At 44.7% G+C, this 27,730-nt stretch overlaps 1 protein-coding gene across 2 annotated transcripts; it reads right to left on the bottom strand.

Moving 5' to 3' along the window:
- Nucleotides 1–3,215: 3,215 nt before the first annotated feature.
- TLR7 (toll like receptor 7) lies at nt 3,216–27,458 on the bottom strand. 2 transcript variants are annotated; one of them, XM_047075891.1, is made up of 4 exons: nt 27,276–27,458; nt 27,011–27,110; nt 26,546–26,646; nt 3,216–7,718 (listed from the first exon to the last, which is right to left on the bottom strand). In XM_047075891.1, the coding sequence occupies exons 3-4, from the start codon at nt 26,546–26,548 to the stop codon at nt 4,569–4,571; spliced, it is 3,153 nt and encodes a 1,050-aa protein (XP_046931847.1). In that variant the 5' UTR covers nt 26,549–26,646; nt 27,011–27,110; nt 27,276–27,458; the 3' UTR covers nt 3,216–4,568. The 2 variants fall into 2 exon arrangements, with proteins under 2 accessions (XP_046931847.1, XP_046931848.1); XM_047075892.1 differs by lacking the exon at nt 27,276–27,458 and having other exon boundaries at nt 26,546–26,622; nt 27,011–27,141.
- Between the last annotated feature and the right edge of the window lie 272 nt (nt 27,459–27,730).

The following is a 27,730-nucleotide window of genomic DNA, read 5'->3' as shown; positions in this document are numbered from 1 at the left end:
TAATCCCTGGTAACAGAGTCCTGCTTGGTGGGCTTCCATTTGGACCTGGCCCTGGGGTGTTCCCCACGGTCCCAGGGGTGACTACAGGACAGCAGACTGGTTCTAATTTCCAAAACAGCCCAAGTACTGTTCTTAGCAGTGTGGACCCCTAGACAATGAGCCTCGTTTGTGGGGTGCATGCAGGTATTACTACACTTTTGCTCAAGATGTCAACTCATGCAATTCGCCGTTGTAAAAACCCCTGGAATCTACGACCCACCGCATCGCCTTGGCCAGTGAGACGTGAAGCAGTCATGTGTATCATACAAGACAAATGTGGCATCCTACTTGGCTGTGCCTGTCTGGCCTTGGCCCTCGGGCCTTGCCACACGAAGAACCGTTTGCCGTGTGTGGAAGCAGCTGCCGACCTCAGCCTGCCCACTGGTGGGCTCTAGGGATGTCAGAAAACTGCCACGGGGCCACCAGGACTTCCTCTTTCCTTCTAGATCCTACCAGACTGCTGTTTCTAGACGAAGCTCCTTGTAAGACACTAGAACTCCAACCTCCTCAGTCAGTTTAAGTGTGGGCTCCCCCAAAACATTTAATTAATATAAATCTCCAAGAGGGACAAGGGAGATATATACCTATCTCCCTTCTCCCCCCCCCATAGATATCTATCTATCTAGAGAGAGAGAGAGAGAGAAAGAGGGAGAAATAAAACCATTGAACTGTATAACAAACATGTTAGAAATTGACTACAACCTGGGGCACCTGGGTGGCCCAGTCAGTTAAGCATCCCACTTCGGCTCAGGTCATGATCTCATGGTTCAATCTCATGGGCCCAAGTTCAAGCCCCATGTCGGGCTCTCTGCTGTCATTGCGAAGCCTGCTTCTGATCCTCTGTCCCCTCTCTCTCTGCCCTACACACACACACACACACACACACTCTCTCTCTCTCTCTCTCTCTCTCAAAAATAAATAAATATTAAAAAAAAAAAAAGAAATTGGTTACGACCCAAGATGAAGGTAATCTGAAAGGCAGAGTACCGGATCTTATCCCATTTCTTAACTCATGTGGCTAAAATGTGACAGAAGTAGAAAGAATATGAATTTGAAGGTGGCAAAGAGCAGAGTCCGGCCAGTGTGACCCAGGGAAGGTCTTGCCGAGCTGATCGTGGAAGGCCGTGCTCACTGAGACAGATGGGGATTGACTCCGGGTGTGTGGGGGAAAGAGATCGGTTTTAAGCCAGTAGCACACACAAAACCACTGCTTCCAAACCGAAGATCCCCACCCGCAACCACTGCTCTTTCTCTTTGTTCTTGTGCACTCCACGAGGCTTGCCGTGGGCGTCTAAAGCCAAAAAGGAAACTGAGAGGGAGGGGGGGGGGAAGCAAAAGCAGAAAGATGAGAGAGACGTAAAACCTAAAACAGCGTGAGCCTGCCCTGTGGTCATCACGCTGTCGCCAGCACGGTGCACGCGTGACCCCCGTGTCAGCCGGCCACCGCGTACCGTCACGTCATGACTTTTTCTTTTCCACTTTCCCCTTCACTTGGTTGGTTGGTTGGTCAGCCCCCTGTTCTCCCTCATCACATGAACTCAGTCAGATGGGTTAATTTTCGGGCCTGGTGTTCTCCAAAGTGGTTCCCAGTGTTCTTTAGGGTCAAGAGCTCCATCTTCTAGCGGATGCGACTGGTGGTGTGTCCCATGTACCAACTGCTCTTGAGTACTGACGCCCAAAGCTCCAAGGAGGGACGCACCCCAAAGCCTGTCTGGTAAATATGCCTTTACCACGTGCAGAAGAGACAGAGGACAAATCGAACCTTATCCCCACCCCTGTGTTAAAATTGAGCCATAGGGGTGCCTGGGCGGCTCGGTGGGTTAGGTTTCTGACTCCTGATTTCAGCTCAGGTCATGATCTCGCGGTTCGTGAGATCGACTGCCGAGCTGGGCTCTGCGCTGACAGCGTAGAGCCTGCTTGGGATTGTCTCTCTCTCCCTCTCTCTCTGCCCCCATCCCTGCTTGTGCTCTCTCTCAAAATAAATAAATTAATAAGCATTACTACACGTATTAACATTATTAAGAAATAAAAAATAAAATACCTCGCAGGATGTGCAACCTGTTTCTTGCTAGGCCCATTAGTTTCCTGTGAGCCTGGGGAGCAACACGCCCAGGTTCTCAAGTTACCATCCTCCTCATGTACCCTATGTTTTCTGACTACGTTTTAAAATTTTTTTTTTCAACGTTTATTTATTTTTGGGACAGAGAGAGACAGAGCATGAACGGGGGAGGGGCAGAGAGAGGGAGACACAGAATCGGAAACAGGCTCCAGGCTCCGAGCCATCAGCCCAGAGCCCGACGCGGGGCTCGAACTCACAGACCGCGAGATCGTGACCTGGCTGAAGTCGGACGCTTAACCGACTGCGCCACCCAGGCGCCCCTCTGACTACGTTTAAGAGACCATCTACGCAGGCCTAAGAGTGTCCAGATAGAGCTGGAAATAGACGTGAGGATGGGGCCAGGAGACCTGACGCAGACACAGAGCTATGGTCACACTGATCCTCTCTCTCCTCTAGAGACCACAGACACTTGCTTTGCCTTCTGTCAGCCATAATATTTGCCCTGCCAAATGCTCCCCCTTGGCTTGGATCCCGCCAATGCCCAAGTCTTGCTGAGGCACGGGATGTGTCTGAGGAGGAAGGACACAACCTCGCAAGTCCAGAGGTGAAAGGAACTGGGGGCCAAGCCTTGACAGTGGTGTGGGATCTATGGAGAGTCCAGAGTCCCTTCCAGAATGGAGCCAACCAGACGGGTGTCAGCCGAGAAGCAGGACATTCAGAGCTTTGGAGGGCACCTGGCAGTACACAACTCCACACAGAGCTCTCAGAAGGTTAAGAGTGATTAACCAAGATTACAAAGAATGTAATTGATGTCCTTTCAGTTGTTTTCTACAATAAACCCTGTACATAGCTTCATGTCAAAATATGCTGTGGTTTCCGAGATGCATGATTTTCAGTTTCCCTTCCTCTTAATCCATTTCAGAAGATGTTTAAGTTGTCTCCAAGTGCTTTATGGTTTATAAATCACCAAAATAACCTCAACATTATGTGTAGATGTGTTGTGATAGAAGAAACTTTATGATGGCCAAGAGCCGATTGTTATGATATTACCTTTGTTTTCACTGAAGAAGAAAGGCATCTGTTAAGTACAATAAAGCTTAAAGACATTGACAAATAGTTGGTTCTTGCAGCTTATGTCTTTATTCATCTCATCCAGAGATTAATTTGGGAATTTGTGACCCTTATTGATTACAAGTCCTTTGGAAATAATTCATATACTGTGTATTTACAGCTATACTTACAACCCTTGGCATTTTGATACATGAGGAAAATACAATATCTCCCAACTAATGCTCTGAGATTTGAACCCATGCACACTATTTTCCAAAGGGCACAGACACCTCGGTAGGTCACTGTTTTCCTGAAATAAAGCAAAGTGATCAGGTTTCAAACTTTGAGCTCATGTGGCTTTATACCCAGTTGAAAGTATGTGTGTCTTCAGAATGTCTTGGTCCTTTCTATTGCTGCCATTGAGGGCGAAAGCTGGGGTTCAAGACTGAAGCTTTCTGAGTGCTGAGGTCTGTAAACCTTGGCTTCTCCTCCCCCATGCAATTTAAAGGAATCCAAAGAATTGTCATCCCTGCCTGATAACTATAAATAAATAAATGTTCTTGGGGGTCCTCCTTCAGAGTTTACCATCAAAACCATCCAATGTTAAAAATAACAATAATAATAAAAACCACCTAATGTTGATGGCTCAAGTTGGCAGATAATTACAGATATACGATATTAGTTAGCAAAGCAGTTTCAAAGACCATTGGATGAGGCAATTTTACTTTGGCTATAGTCCTTTTGCAATGCAGATAAAAATCTTTGTTTGAGTCCGCTCAGGATGCTGTATAACAAAATATCATCAACTGGATGACTTAACACTTTTTTCTCACAGTTCCAAAGGACAGACATCCAGGGTCAGAGTGCCTGTGCCGCCTGGTTCTGGAGAGGGCAACAGTCGATCTGTGCAGAAGGGGGCGCTAGGTGATGCAGAAGCAATCAGTTGCGTTCCCTGTGTTTTCATTTCACTAACTCTAGTACATTGTGATGTCATACACGTCGGCCCTGAGCATCTTTTACCCAATTTCCATACATAGCGGCACTTCTTAGGAGTAGAAGCACGATTCCTCTGAATTTCGTGATTGCGTGTGTATTTAATAATCACAAGAGAATTACAGGAGAATCAGAGCCTTATGTCCTCTCCTTGCCGCCCTTCTCCCAGTCGTGTCTTATACAGAAACAGAAAGGGGAGACTCAAGTGCCAATGGGGTCACAGAGAGATCGGAAAGATGATGTGATGCATTATAGAAATTCCATTTTTCCAATTCCTTTGTCATATACTGTGACTCTCCTCTCTGATGTGGACAATCCCAGGTCTTGGAGACTTTAACAACACCCTTTTAGTGAGGCATTCATGGGACAATCTAGACAGCCAAGCTTTTCCTTGGTAGGTCAGGCAGTCACGCTTGGCCAACAAGGGCTAGACCGTCTCTTTGAACACCTGACTATAGGTCACGTGATTGTCTGTGGCCAGGGCATTTTTCAGACACTGCCAGAAGTACGGGTGGGCCTGTGGGTTTGTCGGCCACTCAAGGACGGAACTCTTACACAGCCTCTTCCGGAGCTGGAGGAACTTGGATTTCTGAAGGGGCTTCTCAAGGAATATCAAGATAATTACGTCTACTTTTTCATCCATGAGCCTCTGATGGGATAAGTAAAATGCGATCTTAAAGTTCTCAGTCTTTGCATACTTGTTTGTCATCACAAACACCGTCTTTTTGCTAAGCTGGATGCTCTGGGAAAGGTTTTCCAGAACTGGCTGCCCTGGTAGCCAATCCCTCTCCTCAAGACACAGATTAAAATGTTTCTCTCTTGGGTCTTCCAACTTGGCCACCAGCTCATCCAAAACCCACTCTGTCACTGCTGGGTCTTTAGTGTCATACACAACAAAGGCATCGTAGCAAGAATCCAGTGATGTCAGACGCTGATACCCCTTTATTTTGGCCTTACAGAAATGGTAACTATACCACACATCCCAGAAATAGAGGTGGTTTGCTGTTGTAATCACCATCAGAGAAAGAGCCACCGATATGGAAAGTGAAAACAAGATCAGGTTAGTCAGGTCTACCTCACAGGTATACAGATCCAGAGAGACCACACTCTGGCCCCTGTGTGCTCCTGGCCCCACACAAGTCACATCTGTGGCCAAGTAAGGAATAGTCACCTCTGTATGGTTAACCCACCAGACAAACCACACAGCATCACAGGTGCACAGAAACCGATTATGATGCAAAAGTAACATCTCCAGATTGTTGAGGACATTTTCTGGAAAGCTAGTCTTCTGGATAATCTGGATTTTATTTGAGCTGAGGTCCAGGTATCGCAACTGGAAAGCATCTTGTAGAAAATGCTTTGTCAGATGCCTGATTTGATTGTACTTGAGAATCAGTTTCTTGAGACTTCTGGAACAGTTGTATAATCTCTCAGGGACACTCTTCAGCTCATTGTAGCTGAGGTCCAAAGTTTCTAGATTCTTCAGATACTGGAGTCTTCCCCAGTTGAAGGACTTGAGCCCATTTTTGACCAAGGAGAGAGTCTTTAGTTTTGGAGGCATGCCATCAAAAACGCCAGAAGGCAAGAAACTTAGGGAATTTTCAGAGATGTCTAACTCCTCTAAGTTCAGCAGATTCTTGAAGAATTTTAAGTACCTGTTATCACCATCTCTCCATAAAACATCCAAATGATTTCCTCTGAATTCCAGAATTCTAAGAGACTCACTCTCCATGGTCCTGCTGGTGGACATAGAGATGTCATTGTTGTTCATCATGAGTTTCTTCAGAACTTTTAGGTTCTTGGTGAAGTTTAGCATGTGAGTAATGCCTTCTGATTGAAAGTAATGGCTATTACTACTTATATCTAGAATTTCCAGGTTGCGTAGCTCCTCAAACGCTGTTGAGTAGAGTAAATCAAGCCGGTTGTTAGAGAAGTCCAAATACTTCAACTCCACTAAAGGCTGAAATTCACTGCCATTGAGAGTTTGGCCAATGGTATTTCCTGACAAGTTTAGGCATTTGAGGAAAGACAGATGCTGAAAATCGGAGGACTTGACAAAAAATATATTATTTCTACTTAGGTCCAAGGCCTGCCCATACACATAACAATCTTTATTAAAAGGCAAGAAAGAGGGAGTCTCTTTGTTTTTGAACCTGCAACTCCTTGCATACTCATCATATCTGAAATAATGTAATGTTTCAAGGACCTGAGGTGCATTACCATCTACAGAAGTTCTGGTGTTAGGGCAGAAGCCAACTTCACTTGAATCTCCTGAAGGTGATATTTTATTCATTGAAAGATCTATGACTTTCAATGTTTTAAATTGTTCGAATATGCTGAGGTCAGCGATTTTTATGAAGTTAGTGCCAAGATCAAGAACTTCAAGATTGGAGAGACTACGTAACGGGGAGAGGTTATGGCTGCTCAGCTCCTTAAAGACGTATCCTTTGATCCGTAAAACTTTCAGGTTTTTCAGTGAAGAAAATGCATCCGATAGATTCAGAGTTGCACGATAGACCTGAAGTTCATAATTGAAAGATAGATCCAATTGGACAAGGTTTTGAAGAAGAAGCAAAAATTTGGCATCCCCAATTTCTTTGGCCAAGAAGTTTTGCGAAAGATCTAGCTCCTTAAGTTTTTTAATGTTTTTAAACCATCTTTGGGGCACATGCTGAAGAGAGTTACTGTATAGACGTAAAACTTGTAATTCTGTCAATGCGTCAAAAGCCTTCATGTGGATCTGTAGGGGAGAATTATTCTCACAGGGTGTACAAGGAAATGGGACATTGTAACAACGAGGGCAGTTTCCACCTAGGTCAAGAATTTGCAGTTGATTGAGGTTATGAAAATCATCTTCTTGGATTTTTGCAATGGCGTTGTTATAAAGATGGAGTTCTGTTAAAGTGGATGGCAATGTAGTGGGGACATATGTGATATTGTTATCTTTTAGGGAGAGCAATTTTAGATTTTTCAGACTCAGGAAAGCATCTTTTTCTATGAAAAATGAAACGTTGCAAGGATTGCGAAAATAACAGTTTTGGCCCAAGTAGAGTTTTTCTATGTTGGTCAGTTCTGTTAGGTTATTTTTCATGATACAAAAGATACTGTTGGCCTCAAGGCTCAGCAGCTGCAAGTTGGGGGGAAGACCCTCAGGTATTTCTAGAAGCTGGTTTCCATCCAGATAAAGGGATTTTAAGTAAGTGAGTCTACTAAAGCTTCTGGGTTTAATCTGCAGCCTCCTGGGACACATATTGTCTTTTGGCCCAAGTCGAATAGGTATACAGTTGCATCTGAAATCGATCTCTACCAGGTAGTCCAGCCGGTGGAAGGAAGCTGGAGAGATACCAGGTATGTGGTTGATGGTGAGGGTGAGGTTGGTGGCATTGGTAGGAATACCTTCAGGAATTTCTGTCAAATGCTTGTCTGTGCAGTCCACAATCACATGGGCCTTTGGGGCATCCAGAGTGACATCACAGGGCAGAGTTTTGGGAAACCATCTAGCTCCAAGGAGTTTGGAAATTAGGATTATGTTAAAAAGGATAAGGGACTGTCTCTTCAATGTCCACACTGGAAACACCTGAAAGTATAAGAAAGAACAAATCACCATCATTCTAAATCGTTCTAAAATATACCAAGAATCAGATTTGAAAATTCCTATTTGCTGCCTCTCTTTTGCTACAGTTTAAAATAAACACATCAAGTCTTATTCTCCATTGCCTGGACGACATCTCCCACTCCGTGACTGTGTTTGTCTGCTACTAAGGTTCATAATAATTTAGTTACATTTTTAGCTTTTAGCATCTTAGCCTTTCAGTTACATAGCTTTCAAAGTGATAGACGCACACTTTCCTATTCACTATTATTTAAAAATAGTGCAATGGAAGAGCTATCAACTAGCTGCCAAAGTCTGAAATTTGGGGACGAAAGAATATTAAAATGAAAATACATTGGGACAAATAACACATTAAGACTTTAGTGCACTTACTGTTTGCGTGCTAAGCCTGCTCTGGTACACATTGCACATTACACCTCACAATATTCAAGGCTCTCAATATCCTAAGTAGCACTGCCATTCTATGAGCTGGCTTTCCTCTTGGATTGTTTTTGGAAATCCAAGATGATTTGGGCATGGACAGAGCACAAGTGAGGAAGGGGCAGAGAGAGGGAGATACACAGAATCCCATACACATTGGGTTTACATTACAGAAATGTGGAAAGGAGAGAGCAGAGCAGACAGTCAGGGAACCGTCTGGGTGACTCCTGATTGATCAAAGAGGATACTTATGGGGACGCCTGGGTGGCTCAGTCAGTTAAGCTTCTGACTTCAGCTCAGGTCACGATCTCATGGTTCATGAGTTGGAGCTCTGCATCGGGCTCTGTCCTGACAGCTCAGGGCCTGGAGCTTGCTTCGGACTCTGTGTATCTCCCTTTCTCTGCCCCTTCCTCACTTGCGCTCTGCCTCTCTCTCCGTTTCAAAAATAAATAAAACATTTTTAAAAATTTTAAAAAAGAGGATACTTATGAGAGTGAAAGGAAGGCAGACCTATTAAGAATTATGCTAAGACTAGGGGTACCTGGGTGGCTTAGTTAGTTAAGCATCCCAGTCTTGATTGTGGCTCAGGTCATGATCTCACTGTCCATGAAATTGAGCCCTGCGTTGGGCTCCGTGGTGACAATGCAGAGCCTGCTTGGGATTCTCTCTCTCTCCCTCTCTCTCTGCCCTTCTCCCACTCATGTGCTTGCTCTCTCTCCCTCTCTCTCTCTCTAAAAATAAATAAATTTTAAGAAAAAAAATATATAATTACGCTAAGACTATTGACAGAAAACCAAGACTCTCTTAGGCAAACTGGGACATATGGCAAACTGCCCATAATGCTGATTCTTGGGCATCCAGATTTATCAGGGGAGAAACTGGGACCCAGGGGAGAAAGACCTTAAAAGGTAGTATGGGAAGTACTAAAGAGCTTTGCTAATCACCATATTAACTTGAACTTGCCCTGCCTTAGAGGGTGGTTTAACCAGGGACTTGCCCTCAAGTTTCAGGATCTCTATCACTATTTTACTCCAGAACACTGGTTTTAGTTTAACAGGTGCTTATCTATGGAATGATGTAGCCTGTGTCTCTACAACAAGCTTCTAGATCAATTAATGCTTTTGTCTTCCCCATTGACTGAATCAACCAAATATGGTGATATCTAATAAACCAAATGCCTACTTCCCTTAATTCCTCTAATACAAGGTAAATAAGCAAATTTCCCCCCAGCTTTCTTTTTTCTCTAATGAAAGATGGTTCAGAAGGATCTCAAAGAGCTTCTTCATGCATCTTGAGATGCCTAGAGTTGAAGTTAGAGGTACAACATTGTCTCTCTTTTTCTCTTTCACCACCCTGTCTCCTCCTCTTCCTCATTAAAACCATTCACTGAGTCCAGTTGACGTTCTTCATTGACCTCCTTGACATCCTCCTTGCTTTGCCATTTTAGCTAAAACTTCATCCTTGATCTCAGGCTCTTGCTCTTCCAATCCACCCAAACTATTAAGCTTCCCTAAGATTAATCAGATTACATTACTCTAAAGTCTTTCAAATTATTTTCTTTTTTCCCCCTTTTTTACAGAATGAGCCCTAACTTTGTGTCATGGCATCCAAAGTCTTCCAGTAATTGGCTTTATTTATACCTACTTGTCCAGGCTCACCTGATACAACGCCCCTCTCAGCTTCTCTAGTCGCTAACCCCCAAGCCCAATGTGTAGCTCCCTGACTTGCAAGTCTTTTCACCTGGACTAGTCTGTTCTACCATTTCCACCCATCAAAATTCTAGTTATCCTTTCAGGCTATACTCCCCAACGTGGAGCACTCAGATCCCTGGGGAGATATGGCAATAGGCCAGGGGTTATAGGAAGCTCATAGATAAACGTGGTATATCTCCCTTGAGCATCGATCTTACTCAAAGATTTAGGAGAAATGTTCATCACTCAGGGAGGAGGGGTTGAGTCAAGATGGGAAAAGGAGAGATGCAGAGGGAGCTATTTTTATAGTCCCTGATTATGGGATCCCAGACCCTGGACCCCATCTCCAGCCACGCTTCTGCCAGAAGACATGATGAGTTCGTGAACCCCACTATCGGAAGGTAATAAGTAACGCTGCGAAGGGTGTTACTGTTGACCTGGGAGGTGAGTTGTATTCTAAATGGGGCCAAATGAATAAAGGACAAATTGTGAACCAGGTACCCTCTTATGAGCCCACTCCCACGAACCTAGATGAGATCCTGGGAAGAACTGGGGGGATCCCTAAATTAGCGAGTTAAAAACATGAAGTGATAGCCATCAACTGAGTTCTCCGGAATATGCCTAGTTTAAGTATTTCTATGATGGGGGGGAAACGAATGCTCTAAGATGAAGGCAGTTGAGTTATAGGCATAATAAGAGTGGTTTAACAACCGCTGTCCTTCCCCCGCCCACATCTCTGATTTGTTAAGTCCTGATCTGCGGCATTTGCAAATTCCCATAGTGTAAAGACTCCCACCATGGCCAATTTGCAACTGCCAGTGTGATGCCGTTCAGTGCAGACTTGGGGAGGGATGTGCAGAATTGCTCTGGCAAGCCTGTATGAGCTGGGTCCAGCAAACCCTGACCTTAACATACCTGAGACAACGACCGTGAAATGACTCTACATATGGACATAGTATAAACTAGAATGGAAAATTAATCAGAAAGTCTCTTATCCTTCCATATTTCTAAACTTTTTCTTGCACTCGTCCACTTTTCTCCATGTCTACTGCCACCTCCTTACCCCCATTAGCCATTAGGTCTTACCCAGACTACCACAAGAGGCTCCAAAATGGTCCCCCAATTCTCTGTCTCCTCTACAAGCCATTCATCAAACAGCATGAAAGCATTCATTATAAATATGAGTCACATCAACTACAGTGACTTCCTATTACACTTTGAATCCTTATTATTGCTTATATCATGCATGTTCTGACTCCCACCCTACTTCCATGACCTTGAACCATCCTTCCCCTGTTTTGACCACACACCAGACATCTGGCCTATTTTCTGTTCCGCATTCGAACCAGTCTTGGCACCTGCTGTTCCCTCTTCCTGAAATTATCGTTCCCTTCCTCTTCCCACAGCCAGGTCATTCTCATCCCTCAGGTGTCTACATAAATAACACACACTCAGTCAGGCTTTCTCTAGTAAGCAGCACTTGCTATATTCTGAGCATCATTTTCAATGTTTCGATATATTAACTCATAAGAACCACATGTGAGTGGTACTACAGACCCTCAATCCTTACCCAAAACCTCTGGGGCTAGATGTGTTTTGGAACTAAGAATTTTTCAGATCTTAGAAGGTAATAGGATATATGGATCCACATGTTATGTAATGTTCCTACTGGGGCCTGGGGCAGTATCCCATCACCAAACACTTAAAATTTTGTGCAGTGAAACAAAGAATTATCCACACTAAGTGGGAAAGGAAGGCAGGGAGGGAGGGAGGAAGAAAAATCAAGGGAAGGAAGGAAGGAAGGAAGGAAGGAAGGAAGGAAGGAAGGAAACTAACTTACTCAAGTTCAGATCAAGATTCACATCCAAATGAATTCAAGTCGTATGTTTGCCGTTGACTGAGTGAGGACAAAGCTTTCAGTTTGGAGATTTTGGAATTACAGACCTCTATTATTATTTCCATTTTTCAGATGAGTCCATTGAGGCACAGAGAGGTATATATACTCTGTACTAGACTACTCTGCTTTATTTCCTTCATGGCCCTTAACACAATCAGCAATTATCTTGCTGATAATTTATGCGCTTATCTGTTTAATGTCTATCTTGCATGAGAATATAAGCACCAAGAGAGCAGGGCTTTGTGTGCCCTTGTGTAAAACAATGCCTGGCACTTAATTTGTGTTGCAGTATGTTTGATAAGCACATGAATAAAAGAGTGAATGCATGCATGAATGAAATAAAGCAAAATATTTCAAAGAAATTTCCCTTTGGAGTCAACTGCTTTAGGCCACAGCCCCAGACTCCCCAGGGGATAACATTCTATCTCTTCTATTTGCCCGGGGATTCCTTGGGGAGAAAGGTTTAAGAAGCTCCAACCCACGTTCTTGAGGACACTCTCTGGGATCAACCCAGACAGAAGTACCAACTCTGGCCAGATCAACCCAGCTCTGGATCGACGGTTGGAAGAATGGTGTGATCTACCTTGTCACTTCACCACCCTTGGCACGTTGTCTGCCTTTGCATCATTCAAGATAGGTGGCTACAACATCCATGTTACAAGAAGCCAGATGGAAGCAGATAGGAAGAAGGGGAACAGCCCCACCATTTAAGGATACACCCCCCAAATTGCCTATTTCACTTCCTCTCACATCACATTAGCTTTAACTTAGTCACACGCCATGTTTAGCTGCAAAGGAGGCTGGGAAATACAATCTTTTTTTCTGAGTGGTATATGCCCAATTATAAATGGCGATTCTATCAGTATGAGATGAAAGAAAGGGAAGGGGTCCCCAGGGTTGTTAGTCTGCTAAGATTCCGACTCCCGATTTCAGCCCAGGTCATGATTTCACGGTTGAGCCTCACATTGGGTTCTGCACTGGGCATGGAGCCTGCTTAAGAGTCTCTCTCTCTCTCTCTCTCTCTCTCTCTCTCTCTCTCTTTTCCTCCCTCCAACCCTCTGCCCCTCCCCAGCTCATGCTCTCTCTCCATCAAAACAAAAAAGAAGAAAAATATATTGGGAGATATAGAACAATCTCTGGACTTGATGAGAATGATAAAAATAATTAATTGCAAGTATCAAAAAATAGCCCATGGAATGAGAACATACAATTAAACTACACATATAGAAGTGTCAGCATCTTGTCTGGAAAGAACTAATGGTATTTCCAAATTGTATTGTATTGTATTGTATTGTATTTATTTTTAAAGATTTTTAAATTTTTTAAAATGTTTATTCATTTTTCAGAGATGGAAAGAGACAGAGCATGAGCAGGGGAGGGGCAGAGAGAGAGAGGAAGACACAGAATCCGAAGCAGGCTCCAGGCTCTGAGCTGTTCAGCATAGAGCCTGATGTGGGGCTCGAACCCACAGACCGTGAGATCATGACCTGAGCTGAAGTCAGAATGGTTAACCAACTGAGCCACCCAGGCGCCCCAGCTTTTATTATTTTTTTTAAACTTCTGTTTTTAATGTTTATTTTTGAGAGCGAGGAAGCAAGCGAGCAGGGGAAGGGCAGAGAGAGAGAGAGATGGAGGATTCAGAGAGGGCTCCGCACTGACAACAGAGAGCTCAATGCGGGGCTCGAACTCGTGAACCAAGAGGTCATGACCTGAGCTGAAGTCGATGCCTAACTGACTGAGCCACCCGGTCACCCCTGATTTTATTTTATTTTTTGAGTAATCTCCATGGACAACGTGACGGGGGTGGTGAAGCAACAGGGTAGGTGATCTCGAGTCGCCAGATCCTTGCATGACCTCCCAGAGCATAGTACAAATCAGGACGCTGAGCTGCTAACCTCTAGGAGCTTCTGAGAAATCACAAAATTGTTATACTAAGCCCGTGTTCATTGGCTTTTCTACTCTACCAATGTAAACCCACTGTTAGCCACTGTGGAATTCAGAACTTGGCAGTAAATTGCTGCTCGTGGGAGAACCTAAAATATGGGATGTTGGTATCGGGCTATGAGCAAGATATATGTGTATATTGTAAAATGATCACAACAAGTCTAGTGAACATCCATCACCTCATATCGTGACAGCTGTTTTTCTTGTGATGGCAACGTTTAAGACCTATTCCCTTAGCAACTTTCCAAAATACAATTCAGTATTGTGAACTACAGTCACCATGAACGCCAACTGTTGACTTGTGGCTTTACTCTTAGGGGAAACGGTTTGGCAATATTCATGATGCGTGTTGATGGCTTCTTACTGTTTTTAGCAGTCTTAGGAGAGGCATGAGCTATGGCTGAAGTTAGCATCTGCGAGCAGTGATGGAAGGAAGTGAGGTTTTCTCTGCCGGCAGACTGAACTCTAAAGTTGATTAAGCCTTCCTTAATTTGGGGCCGGGCAGGGTTGAAAAAGCCCACTGCTTTACCGCAAATGAAGGCAGATGAATGGACAGAATCAAGAGCAGCCCTAAGAGAGCGCGAGTGCTCACATGCATTTTTCCAGCACTTTCCATTAAGTATTTTCTAGCAGACAATGAAAGTCAGTCCAGGGCAAGAATCTGACTAGCAGTGCTGCCTTGCCCTTGACTCCTACAGCCTCTGGGGAGTTGATGAAATTGAGAATGAGGAACATTGACAGAATACAGAATCTTTTCACTTAAAATGGTCTAGGGGAGCTGGGTGGCTCAGTCGGTTAAGCGTCCAACTCTTGGTTTCAGCTCGGGTCATGATCTCACGGTTCGTGAGTGGTTTGTGAGTTCGAGCCCCACATCCGGCTCTGCGCTGACAGCATAGAGCCTGCCTGGGTTTCTCTCTCTCCCTCTCATCTGTTCTCTCTGTCTCTCAAAATAAATAAACTTAAAAGAAATTAAAAAAACTAATAAATAAAATGGTCTAGAGCTGCTCGGTCTGATATGATAGCCACCAGTCATGTGTGGCCATTTGAATTTAAATTAATTAAAATTAAATGCAATTTTAAAATTCAGTGTCTCAGCTACACTAACTGTATTTCAGGTGCTCAAAAGGCACAGTAGGCTCGAGGTTACAGTATTCGAGTGTGCAGGCATACTGTAGAAAATTCTATTAGAGAGCACTGGTCTAGACCACGGGATGGCAAGCTTTTTCCAGAAGGGGCTAGAGAGTATATATTTTAGGCAAAATTGAGGCGATCATGTGGGTACTTCAATTACCATTAAGAATGTGACTCATTAAAGTTATAAAAACCCTCCTTAGCTCACGAACAATACAAAACAGGTGGTCAGAGTTGGCCCAAAGGCCGTAGTTTGCAAACCCCTGGCCTGGACAAAATCTTAGGCTGTACGAAACTCACGCATAGAATTAACTCTAAGCAAATTTAACCCAAGCCTGCCAAATATTAAAAGAAATTATACTGCTTTGAAAGCCTGTTAAGCGCCTTCACACACCGCTAATTTCCACCAGTGGCATTTAGCGAATGATTTCCTCGTCATTCCAATGCTAAGAACTAGGTTTGTTTACGAAGAGAGTGTAAAGCAGAGGGCACGACTCAGAGCTTGTGCTCTTGGCTGCTTTGTTATACTACTTTTCCAGAAGGCTCCATGTCAAGGCACGCAATCCTCCCTCTGGGTGGTGAACACTCTTATGTCCGGAACTTTGCTTGTCTTTACATGTACTCTATCGTTACGATGGCCTGCCACATGGTGAGCATGACATAAGTATTTGCTGAATAAATCAAGGCTTTGAACTTTCTTAAAATCCCATGGAAGACACACATTGAATGATCATAAATGGTAAAGTATTCCAAAGGTCAGACTGTTGACAAGGAAGCGAGGAGACACCAGGAGGGCTTGGCACCTCTAAAAAGAAGGGGTGAAGTGGGAAAGTACCCCAGAAGGAAAGGGGACAGTGTCAGAGGAAGGCATGGGAAGTGAAACTGCAGAAGGCCCTTTCCTTGGTCCTTTCTCAGTTCTGTCGCCTTGAACCTGAAACCCCAGTAAGAATGGCGAGCTCATTTGTCTCTCCTGGGAACAGGCATATCCGGAACGGGACTGTCCCTGTCCTATGCTCAGTAGTTGAGCCTCAGCCCAGCTGGCCCTTGGAATGTTCTATGGCAGACGGGCCGTCTCCTGGCTCTCTGTGCCGGCTGTACCAGGAGCTTGGAACTCAGAGATAGCAGATAGACAGTGACAGGCTGGGTTCTGAAGAAGCAAAGGAGGGGGAAAAATTGACTCAAGGAAGAAAACCTTCCCAAATGTGTTAAAGAGAAATAAGGAGCACCTGGGTGGCTCCGTCGGTTAAGCGTCCGACCTCGGCTGAGGTCATGATCTCACAGTTTCTGAGTTTGAGCCCCGCATCGGACTCTCCACTGTCAGCGCAGAGCCTGCCTCAGATCCTCTGTTTCCCTCTTTCTCTGCTCCTACCCTGCTCATGCTCTCTCTCTCTCAAAAATAAAATAAGTATTTTTTAAAACGATTAAGAGAAATAATACCTTTTGAGGCTTCCAAATTTAAAAAATATTCTTGAGAAGATGATTGAAAGATGTGAAGTTTTCCTTTATTCCTTAAGTGGAAATGTCCCCTTTCAAACCACTGGGAACTACCTGCTTAACAGTAAAGTGGGGACCTCAGCTTCAACAAAATTCAATATAAGAGTTTGCTCAGTGCCAAAGGGGCTCCTGGGTGGCTCAGCCCGTAGAGCATCCAACTCTTGATCTCAGGGTCATTGAGTTCAAGCCCTACATTGGGTGTAGAGATTACTTAAAATAAATAAGTAAGTAAGTAAAAGTCTTCAAACAGAGCTCACTCAGTGTTGAGCCGGCCCTATATTTTCATCTGCTACAAATAATTCACGTTATTTTGTTTTGTTTTGGTTTTTTGGGCCACGATTGCCTAAAGACATGTGCCTTTCAGTAACGTGATTTGTAAACTAACGTAATACACCATGACATACACCAGGCTCAGCTTCGGCTGCAAATCCCAGCTAACTACACATGCAAATCCACTGGGTAAATCCGGATGCTCAATTAGCGAGCTAACTGGTCAAGAAGGGAATGTTTGATTTTGTATGTACAGGTGTTCTATTCTCTCAGTAAATCGCCTCTTCTTGTGAAAATGGAAAATGTCGAATTCACACTGAACGGTCACCAGACGGCCATTTGCTTTTTTTTTTTTTTTTAACAATGGCGTGGCTTTTCTCGTGTGCTTATTACGTGCCAGATGCTGAAGGAGACACAGTGTTGCTAGGACATCACTAAGCCCTGACAATAAAGTTGAAAGGACATATAAATATTCCCATCTCACTGATGGAGAGGCAGAGATCAGAGAAGCAACTTCGAACCAAGCGTCCAAGTGCATATGCTGAGCAATCATCTTCAAGGTGCTTCACACAGTTACAGCAAACGCACTTGGCCTGTGTCTGTATCGCAGTGTATTTCTCTTTCGGTTCAAGGATTCTTAGCACTGTGATGTGTCCATATTGTGCTACTTAGAGTTTTCATAAGGAAATCTGCCAAATACCAAAAGGAGGGATTTACAATTTGAGTGGGACCAACTTGAGGGAAAAAGAGAGACTTTTCGGATGATACACTTCTGATGGATTCCATCTGCTGTCCAGCAATGCTAGGTCAGGGTAGTTCATGAATCTGTAAACTTACAGGCATGCTCAGGTTTACATTCACAAAAGAATTATATGCTCACACAGCTATCCAACACACATATTGAGTATGTAACCTACACAAAAGACTGTGCTAGGCCAAGGAGGGGAATACTGGGGAGTCAGACACCATTCCTGCCCAGCTAGGAACCAAATCCCTCTACTACTGCCGCTCAGAGGCCACGTGTGTCTCCTGAGCTGGGAGATCTCTGCTGTTGGGGCAATCCAGGTGGGGCAAACAATGTTGCAGACAAAGGCTAGTCAGGCCGAAAGGTAATGCTGCCTGCCTCCCCTTCAAACAGAAGCTTCAAGAAACCCTTCAAAGTGCCAAAACACATCCTTGTGGCTGCATCCGTTTCCTGGCAGGACTTGAACTTGCATTCAGAACCGAGTTCTCCTGATCCGAGACCCACATTTGCTTCCCACCCGCAGGTCTAAGGCTGGAGGCTATAGGATGGCGAATAGGGAAACATGCTGTCCAGGAAGCTGGGAACGGAGTCAGCCTCTCAATCTGCTGCAGGACTACTGACTAAACGCTCGTAAACCTTGACTTTCTCAGCCACAAACTATGTGGGTTGAGCCAACGGACCTCCACGCTCCTTTTCTATTGTGCTTACTCGATGCTTCTGAGCCTTGGCCTGGAGCCCCCTGAAACTTATCTGCCTGCGTCTGACCTCAGCTGTGAGTCTTCCTAGATCCCCAGAAGCTCAGGCTGCTGCCGTTTCAAAATGATCTAAGCAAGGCTTCCAACCACCATGAGCCTCCTAAGGATTCCACAGAGATGAGAAAACAACAACTAGCACATCTTTTTATAATAAGCCTTATATGTCTTCAGGTGACACTGTTTTGTGAGTTTTATTCAGCTTTCTGAAACAGTAAGGCTGGGAAGAACTGGATGAGGATCTATCAACTGGAGGAAATGGTTAAAACTGAGAAACCACCCATAGCGGAACACCAAACATCTCTTTAAAAAGAATGTGGGGGCGCCTGGGGGGCTCAGTCACTTAAGAATCCAGCTCTTGATTTTGGCTCAGGTCCTGATCTCAGAGTCCCTGAGTTCGAGCCCCGGGTCAGGCTCTGTGCTGACAGTGGGGAGCCTCTTGGGATTCTCTCTCTCTCCCTCTCTCTCAGCGCCTCCCGTGCTCTCTCTCTCTCTAAATAAAATAAACTTTAAAAACTAAAAATAAAAAGAATGTGGTAGACCTATAGGTATTGACATGAAAAGCTGCACAAGATATGTTATTCAGTTATAAACAAAATGAATTTTTAAGGCAGCATGAAAATAACATAGCATATGAACCCTTTATGATGAATAAAGATACAAATATTTGATTTGTACTTGCAGCGAAAAATACAGAAGGACACATTAGAAACTCAACAGTGATTTTTTCTGGGAAGGGGTAAGAAAGGGAGCCTCTGCGGGGTAGGAAAGAACATGCTATATCCTCTGTTCTTTGAGTTTTTAAATAAAGAACAGGTATTCCTTTTATTTTTAAAAACATCTTAGGGGCGCCTGGGTGGCGCAGTCGGTTAAGCGTCCGACTTCAGCCAGGTCACGATCTCGTGGTCCGTGAGTTCGAGCCCTGCGTCAGGCTCTGGGCTGATGGCTCGGAGTCTGGAGCCTGTTTCGGATTCTGTGTCTCCCTCTCTCTCTGTCCCTCCCCCGTTCATGCTCTGTCTCTCTCTGTCCCAAAATAAATAAAAAACGTTGAAAAAAAAATAAAAAAATAAAAACACCTTAAAATTTGCATAGCAGGGGCGCCTGTATGGCTCAGTTGGTTAAGCGTCTGACTTCGACTCAGGTCATGATCTCACAGTTCGTGAATTTGGGCCCCGCATTGGGCTCTGTGCTGACAGCATGGAGCCTGCTTCAGATTCTGTGTCTCCCTCTCTCTGCCCCTCCTATGCTCACACTCTGTCTCTCTCTCTCTCTCAAAAATAAATACACATTTAAAAAAATTAAAGATTGCACAGCATGTAATAAAACCTTATTATAATAATGTGAAAGTAAATTGTGAAAAATGAAAATTTCAACAAGTATCTATTGATACCTGCTATGTGCCAGGTACCCACTTCTAAGCGTTGGGTCACATCAGTCGACCAAATAGAAAAGATTCCTGCTCTTCTGAAGCTTACATTCTCCAAATAATAAACAAAAAATATAGAACTATAATCATCATATCAATGTTAGGTGACAAGGTTATAGAAAAAGGAAGAGCAGGGTGGGCTTGTGGCCATAAACACAGTGGTTTGGGGGGACATCATTGAGAAGTTGACATTTGAGCCTAGATCTCAAGGAAAGGAGGAAGTTGACCATGCAGTTCTATTAAGGGGGTTAGGGGTGGAGGGGGGGAAGCATTCCAGGCAGAGGGACAAGCCTAATGCAAAGGCCCCCAAGGTGGAAACATGCTGGAATATTCAAAAGATGATGGCAAGACTGGTGTGCCCTGAGCAAGGGGAGTTGAAGAATGATAGGAGATGAGGTCAAAGAGGGAGGGCCCCCAGCCTCTCGCCAAGCACGCAGGGCCTTGCCAACCATTCCAAGGATGATGGTTTTCCTCTGAGTGGAATGCGGTTCCGTGTCAAGCTTACGAGCTGAAGAGTGATGTGGCCTGACTTACATTTTAGAAGATCCGTGCTGTTGTGCTGTGTTGAGAAGAGACCGTGAGGAGGTGAAGGTGGAAGGACTGAGACCAGTCAAGATGCTATGACAGCAATTGAAGCAAAAGGCCCAGTTGGCAAGGGTGGAGGTGGTAAGAACGTGCCAGATACTGGATTATATTTTGAAGGTGAAGCCAAAGAAAATACGACTTCAAAGTTCTTAGAAGGATGACGGATTGGAAACAGCAAACATTTCTGGGAAATTTCCTGCAAAGGGGAACAAAAACACTGGCAGGTGTTCCCAGGGCCAGGAGGGTCAAGAGGATTTATTTTAGGACAAGAGAAATAATAGCACGTTGTGATGCTGGTGAGAATGAAAAAACAAAACAAAAAAAAACACCAAAAAGCATTGATGATGATGATGATGAGTACTCAAACATTGATCCTGAGCAGGAGAGCAGGGAGGACACCTAGCACACCAGCATGGAGACTGGTCTTAGCTAGGAACAGAAAAAATTCTCATCCTCAGTAGAAGAGTCCACACATTTGTTGACAAATCTCCTATCCTCCTTTGAGGTTTTTGTGAGAATTTGCACAGAGAGCAGCAGAAGTGATGCCACAGGACTTCCAAGGCTAGGACAGAAAAAAGGTGATAGGGTTTCCCCCTCACCTAGTGCTCATTCTCTCTTGATCTCTCTGTCTCTCTCCCCACTTTCTTTAAAGCCCTGAGCCACCAGCCTTGTAAGAAACCTGGCTACACTGCAGCCGCCATATTGGTGAGACTACCTGGAGACAGAGACCCCCCTGAACAGCCCCAGCTGGCAGCCGTTGAGTCTCCCTGCCTGGGCACAGACCTGTGAGGGAGCGAGTTTTCAGGTGAGTCCAGCCCTGGGCACTGACTGTAACGGTGTGAAAGACCCAGCATCAGAGCCACCTAACTGAGCTCAGTTGGCCCTTGAGCCCACCACACATAAGAGTATATGATTGTGGGATGCCTGGGTGGCTCAGTTGGTTAAGCATCCAATTCTTGATTTTGGCTCAGGTCATGATCTCATGGTTCATAGGATCGAGCCCCAAATCAGGCTCTTTGCTGACATCGCAGAGCCTGCTTGGGATTCTCTCTCACCCTCTCTCTCTCTGCTCCTCCCCTGCTCATTCACTCTCTAAATAAATAAGTAAATAAACTTAAAAAAAAAGTATATGATTGTGGTTGTTTTACACCAATGCATTTTGGGGTGATGTGTTAGGCAGCGACGGGGAACTGGATAGGTGGTCTGGCAGGACATCCAGGTACAGAAGCTCTAGGTAGGCGCACAAGGAGGAGGGAACATGTGGATATCCTCTTCCAATGGCTGCAGTGTTCTCGGTGAAGTGGGAAGCAAGCTTAGCAGCTATGAGTGAGAAGACAGCAGATATGGAAGACAGAGGAGAAGGAGGACAGGACCCTCCTGGAGGCCCAGGCAGACACTGCACGAGGAAATCAGTGTGACTACCTGCTGGCAACAAGGAACCACCCCCAACCCCCTCATCTTTTTGCAGGTAATTTGCCTTCCCCTTGGGGTCTTTCTCACACACTCTGCATGGCTACACTCTGCTTAGATTTAATTCCTCTCAGCAAAATTCCTCTCAGAAGGAAATCCACCTTGAGATGGGAATATTGGAAGCCTGGGAACAGTTACTGTTCTGCTCACCGCCACGCCTTTACCAGCCAACCCATCTGAAGGCCAACATACTGAGTGCCCCTGGGGGCTACTAGGTGCCAGGCTTCGGGGGCAACAGCTCCATGGGTTCACCTGCTCCTCCAGTCTATCTGCAAGATCACACGGGCAGGAAAAGAGCCAAGTGGCCCAAGTTGGAAAGGAATTATTGGAATATGCATTTCTGGTGGTGGGGGTGCTGAAGGCAAGCTGGGGAAGCGAAGGATTTCATATTACAGCGGGAATCCTGCGAGTGGCCAGGCTGGGTTGAACCAGAGCTGATGGCCAGCTGGAAAATAATGGGAAAGGGACACAGGAGAGGCAAGGAATGAGTAGAAGAGCAGTCGTTGGACACCCATGAATTTGAAGTCACTAACCTGTTGCCCTGTCAATATTGAAACCGCGCCGTGGGATTGGAAGTACCAGAAAGTCTAAAGCTTGTTTTCAGACAATTGTTTTTTCCTCAAGGTCAACTGATGTGGTTCTAGCCGGTGAACCAGCAAGGCCCTGTATTCCTTGCTGGAGATCAGGAGCCCAAGACCCTGCTCAGTTTACACCCGCAACTTCTACAGCCCTTTCCCCGTGTCCGACAGTTACCCCTGCTTCCTTAAAGTGTTAAAGTCTCCGTCCCAGGAGGAGCACACGCTTAACATAAAATGCTCCTGTATGTCTGTTTTCTAAGTACACCTGTTTTGCAACCTTGTGCCCACCTTGACCTGTGATGACAAAGCTCCCCTTTCTGAATATTCATCCTAACCCTAAGTAAAAGGAACCCACTCACATCTGCTTAGGGGCTTTGAAAGTCATTCTCCGTGGTCTCCTTATTTGCTGCAAATAAAGTTTTCTTAGTGTGACCACACCACCTGGTGTAGTCTATCTGTAACTCACCAAGGAGGGAACGCCCATTAACTGGGTAGGGCACTGAATTGTTTGATAACTGGAGAGTGATATGGACATCACCCTGGGTGCTAACCAAACACCATGAGCAAGGAAGTTACTTCACTTTGGTGAATCATTTTACTTCAGGAGCCTCTGATTTCCTTGTTTTTCTATTTGTTTGGTAGACTGAGCCTCCACTTGGAATTTCCCTAATAAATTTATGACAAAATAGCTCCCCCTCCTTTTTTTTTTTTTTTTGCAAATTTCAAAAACATTTCTCATTGTAGGCTAATCTCTGGAAAGTGTAATTATCTTAAATACCAAAGTCACATTATGTAACCAAAAACAAAACAAAACAAAAGTAAGTGTAAGGATATAACCCACGTACTTTAAAAATAGACTTTTAATCATTTACTTCCTATCATTTTTAGCCCAACAGACTTAGTTTTCAAAATAAAAGAATAAAATGCTATATAGTAGTCTTACATAAATTAGGTACTCAACAGCTATTACACGTTACAACAGGCACTAAAGACCAGGAGATATTAAGTCTTATTTGATCATATACTCTATCCGCTTGTTTTCCAGAATCCACCACAGTACGCTTTTCCTGTATGGGGCCAGTTAGCAAGTATTTTCTGTTTTGCAGGCTGTATGGTCTCTGTCACAACCACTCAACCAACGAGTAGGTTGCCATTGTAGCGTGAAAGCCGTTATAGACAATATCTGAACAAACAAGAAAACTATTTGTGGGCACCGAAGTTTGAATTTAATGTACTTAGGATGGGTCATAAAATACTATTCTTCCTTTGACTTTTTCAATCACTTAAAAACATCAAAATTTTCAGGGCGCCTGGGTGGCTCAGTCGGTTGAGCGTCCGTGGTCACCATCTCACGGTTCGTGGGTTCGAATCCCGAGTCGGGCTCTGTGCTGACAGCTCAGAGCCTGGAACCTGCTTCAGATCCCCTGTCTCTGTCTCCCTCTCTCTCTGCCCCTCCCCTGCTCACGCTCTCGTTCTCGTTCTCTGTCTCAAAAGTAAAAATAAACATTAAAAAAACAACAACATAAAAGCTTTCTTAGCTTGTAGGCTGTACAGACATAGGCGGCAAGCTGGGGACCGGCCATGGCGCACCGCCCAGCCCTAAGATTTGGCAAGCTTCTGAGACAGAAGCGAGCTGTTCTTGGGGTGTGAAGACACTGGTTGGTTAATCTGTAATGATTGCTTTTAATTTTAGCACAATCTTTCAAATTTCTAAATGATGAGATTTCTTTAATTTAGTAAATAAATTTCTGGTTACCTCTTTGCTTGGGCACAAAGAAATTTGCTACAGTGAAGAGTGGAATAATGTTTTTACTTGTAAAACTGCCAGACTACGGTTACATATCAGCACATGTCTTTCTAATACTGCTCTCCATGTCCTGTGTCTATTACACAGAGTGAGGAGCATTCCAGCCTTAGCTAGAGCTTTTTTGGTGGAAAGAGTGCATTGAAAATTTTTAAATATTTTATTATTTACTTTTGAGAGAGAGAGAGAGAGAGAGAGAGAGGGCATGAGCAGGGGAGGGGCAGAGAGAGAGAGGGAGACACAGAATCCGAAGCAGGCTCCAGGCTCTGAGCTGTCAGCACGGAGCCCGACACAGGGCTCGAACTCACAAACCAGGAGATCATGACCTGAGCTGAAGTCAGATGCTTAACTGACTGAGCGCCCCATGAGCTCCTGAAAGGTTGGATTTTAAATTCTTATTCAGCCACATGACAGCCCTCTCACTTTGGTGGATCGGTTTACCTCAAGAGCCTCTTGATTTCTCAACTGTAAAATGGTTAGAATGCTCTTTTGTGAAACTATTAAGACAAATAGGTAACACATGTGTTCATGTAAACCATCTTCACAGATTAACCAACAGTGAGGAAGCATCTAGTGTGCACAGATTAAAAACATCAGGAAGGGGTGCCTGGGGGTGCTCAATTGGTTAAGCGTCCAACTCTTGGTTTTGGCTCAGGTCATGATCCTGGGGTTGTGGGATCAAGCCCTGCATTGGGCTCCGAGCTGAGTACTGAGCATGGAACCTACTTGAGATTCTCTCTCTCTCTCTCTCTCTCTCTCTCTGCCCTCTGCCCCTACCCTGCTCTCTCTCTCTAAAATTGAAAAAATCACATGAGAAATATATGCTACTTATCAATTTCTAGTTTGCTGTTTTCATTTGCCACTATATTATAAGTACTTTCTTAGGTCTTTCAGTGTTCTTTTAAAAAACATGATTTGGTGGTTACACAACATTCCATTTAATGGGTGACCACGATTAAGTAACCCCTCCTCAACATCCGGCATGACATATTCTCTTTGCCATGCTGCATAGACTATCTTCATAAATTATTTGCCACCTCCTTGATCATGTCTTTAAGAAGGGTTTCTAGAAGTGGAGTTTCCAGATCAAAGGATAGGACATATAACTATTAATAAGGTTGAATAAATTTCCCCGGGGCTTTCTGGCCTTTTGTAGGTCTTCTTTTGCAAATTGTTTCCACTTCTTTTCTTACAAAAGATATACCAGTTTCTCTCTTTCTCTTCAGTGGTAAGGTATCATAATGGAAGTTCACATTTATGGGGCTACAGCGTGGCTCCCGGAATCAGGCCATCCAGCCAAGACCACTCAAGCTCTCGAACCTCCCGAAGCCCCAGTTCCCTCATCTGTGCCTCACAAGGCTGCTCTGAAGCTGAAACAGATCCACAGACATCAAACCCTTAGCATGACGCTGGATGTCTAGTAAGTGGTCAGTAAATGCGAACGGTCTTTATTATCACCAGTCCCCTTATTCCATCCCTCAAGGGGCAAAGGCAGATGTGGGCAGGGGTTTGCATAAAAACAGACCTCTGAGTTTCTAGGAAATGAAACTATAAGCAGCGGTTTCCTTTGTAACATAGTTCCCCTCCCCTCGCACCGTGGTTAACTCTTCATTAGACCGTAGACACAAAATGAGCCTTGACGCCAACATGGAGATCTAGAAACCAGAGTGGGCTCCCACTGAATGCACGCCATCATATCTACTTTGGGTGACAAAATCATTTCGGCAAAAGGCCACTGATGTCCTTTTCTGATTAATTTTTGGCATCCCTAATAGCTCACACTGCCCACGAAGAACTCAAACACGTAGCCTGTTACTTGAGCCTCACAACAGCCCTGGAAGGCACCTCTCAGTCACTAGGCCTTGACTTTTGTGTTTCTGTGTCCATCTGCCCAGTTTTAGCATGAATCCTCTCAGGTCCATTTAACGAGAATCCCTCACCATTGATCTCTGATCATCCCGGGTATCTGACACAGTCCCTCATCCCCTAACATCCTCCAGGTGACAGCCAATCTCCCTGGCCTGCCTTCCGCAAGAATCCTGGTAAGCCCACTTATCCAGAAGCCACCCCCACCCCTGATGTTTTGTCTTAGTCATTTTCTACCCACAGACCGCCACTCTGCTCCTTGGCTATAAATCCCCACATGGCCGTGCTATGCTGGCAACGGAGTCCAGTTCTGTACCGAGGCCTCTTTTCCCCCAATTCCATTTGTTCCTGAACAAAACCCGTGGTTGCAAGCCGTAACGGCTGTCCAGTAACTTCAGTGATTTGTACGGTTTCAAAGCCAACGACGTAGGATGCACAAATTAGACCCACAGAAGTGATTTCCCCAATTCAAACATCTGTTCGTCCTCACTACAGCCCGCCTGAATGCTTACAGGAAGTTGGACAGACCTAGCCTTGATTAATCTGCAATTATGAAATGCTCCCATGGTTAATCCTGATTATGAAACACCACGAAGAAGTTTCCTCCGCCAATAACCAAAATACAAATTCTTAAACATCTCTCTTGCCAGCTGGTTTCAGTACTTCCCCCAAGGATTACAGATAACACTTCTTTAGGGAATCTCTTGGCTGTTCTTACCATGTTCAGTCTTCCTCCACGATGAAATCTACAAGTCCGGCTGGAGAGAGCAGAGCATGAAAGGTGTCACGATCGGCCTGAGATGGACCCAAGAGCATCAACTAAGATAAAGAGAAAATACCAAATTGTGCATTTCAAAGATGGTAACATACTGTAGCTCCAAAATATGCTGGGGACATCACTCTAAAACGTGCTGTCGCAAACAGCCATCAATGGTGTTTCCTTCCTCCGAGTTATGTAAACTAGAGATACGCTCCAGAAAACCATTTCTATTATTATTGAACATCTGGCTTTATCTTCAAGGAACTGACATTTTAGACTACCAAAATTTTTCTTTAGATTTACAGAGGATTTTTTTTTTTTTTTGGCATATGATTTGGGTTCCCTCCCCTCCCTTCCCCACTGAGAATGGCTCATACACCTAATTAGTTACATTATCCAAATTTGTCCCTATGCTCAAAATACCTTTTTTTGGTTGCATGGAGTGATCTATGTCTGGAGGCTTCTGAGATGAAGAGATGGTCTTCAGGAAGCATGGAGTCCCAGAGGCTCCAGGCTGCCAGCCCTAGAGTTTCCAAGTGCAAAGACAAAGTTGGGGGTGTTAGGGGAGGAGCATAACTATTTAAACCACCCGAGACATGAAGTTTGCAGAAGCACCAGGTTCCTCTTACTTCTCCCACCATACCCAGGGCAATGCCTTGTCTAAATCCAAACAACCCGGTTGACCAACCTTCCTTCCTTTTTTGTAGGTGACTTTCTCAGCCTCACCACTGTCGACCTTTTCGGTGAGAGAATTCTTTGTTGCGTTGGAAGATGTTGACCAGCATCCCTGACCTATACTCACCAGATGCCAGTGGCGCTGCCCTTCCAGTTGTGACAACCACAGATGTCTCCAGACGTTGCGAAATATCCCCTGGGGATCTAAGGCACCCGGGTTGAGAACCACTGTTCTGTAGATAGATATCTGAGAGACAGGTCTAAATTTACCTTGCTCTGTCTTAGGCCCCCCTGAGAGACAGATCTGCCGGCTGGTTGACTCACTTCAAGAGAAAAGGTCAGCTGCATTTGGAGTCTAGTGTCATATAAAGCCCTGTTTCTGGAACTGGGGTCCTCGCGAGAACGGTTCCTTTCTTAACGGATTATTGGGTCCTTTTGTGGGGACAGTCAAAACATCCGGGGGCGCCT

This window comes from Lynx rufus, unplaced genomic scaffold (genome assembly GCF_022079265.1).
Source record: "Lynx rufus isolate CCGP_SWC_20201006 ecotype Redwood Valley unplaced genomic scaffold, mLynRuf1.p SCAF_14, whole genome shotgun sequence".
Lineage (NCBI taxonomy): Eukaryota > Metazoa > Chordata > Mammalia > Carnivora > Felidae > Lynx > Lynx rufus.
Note: the sequence above shows the minus strand (reverse complement) of the source record. Positions and strands in the feature narration are given on the sequence as shown.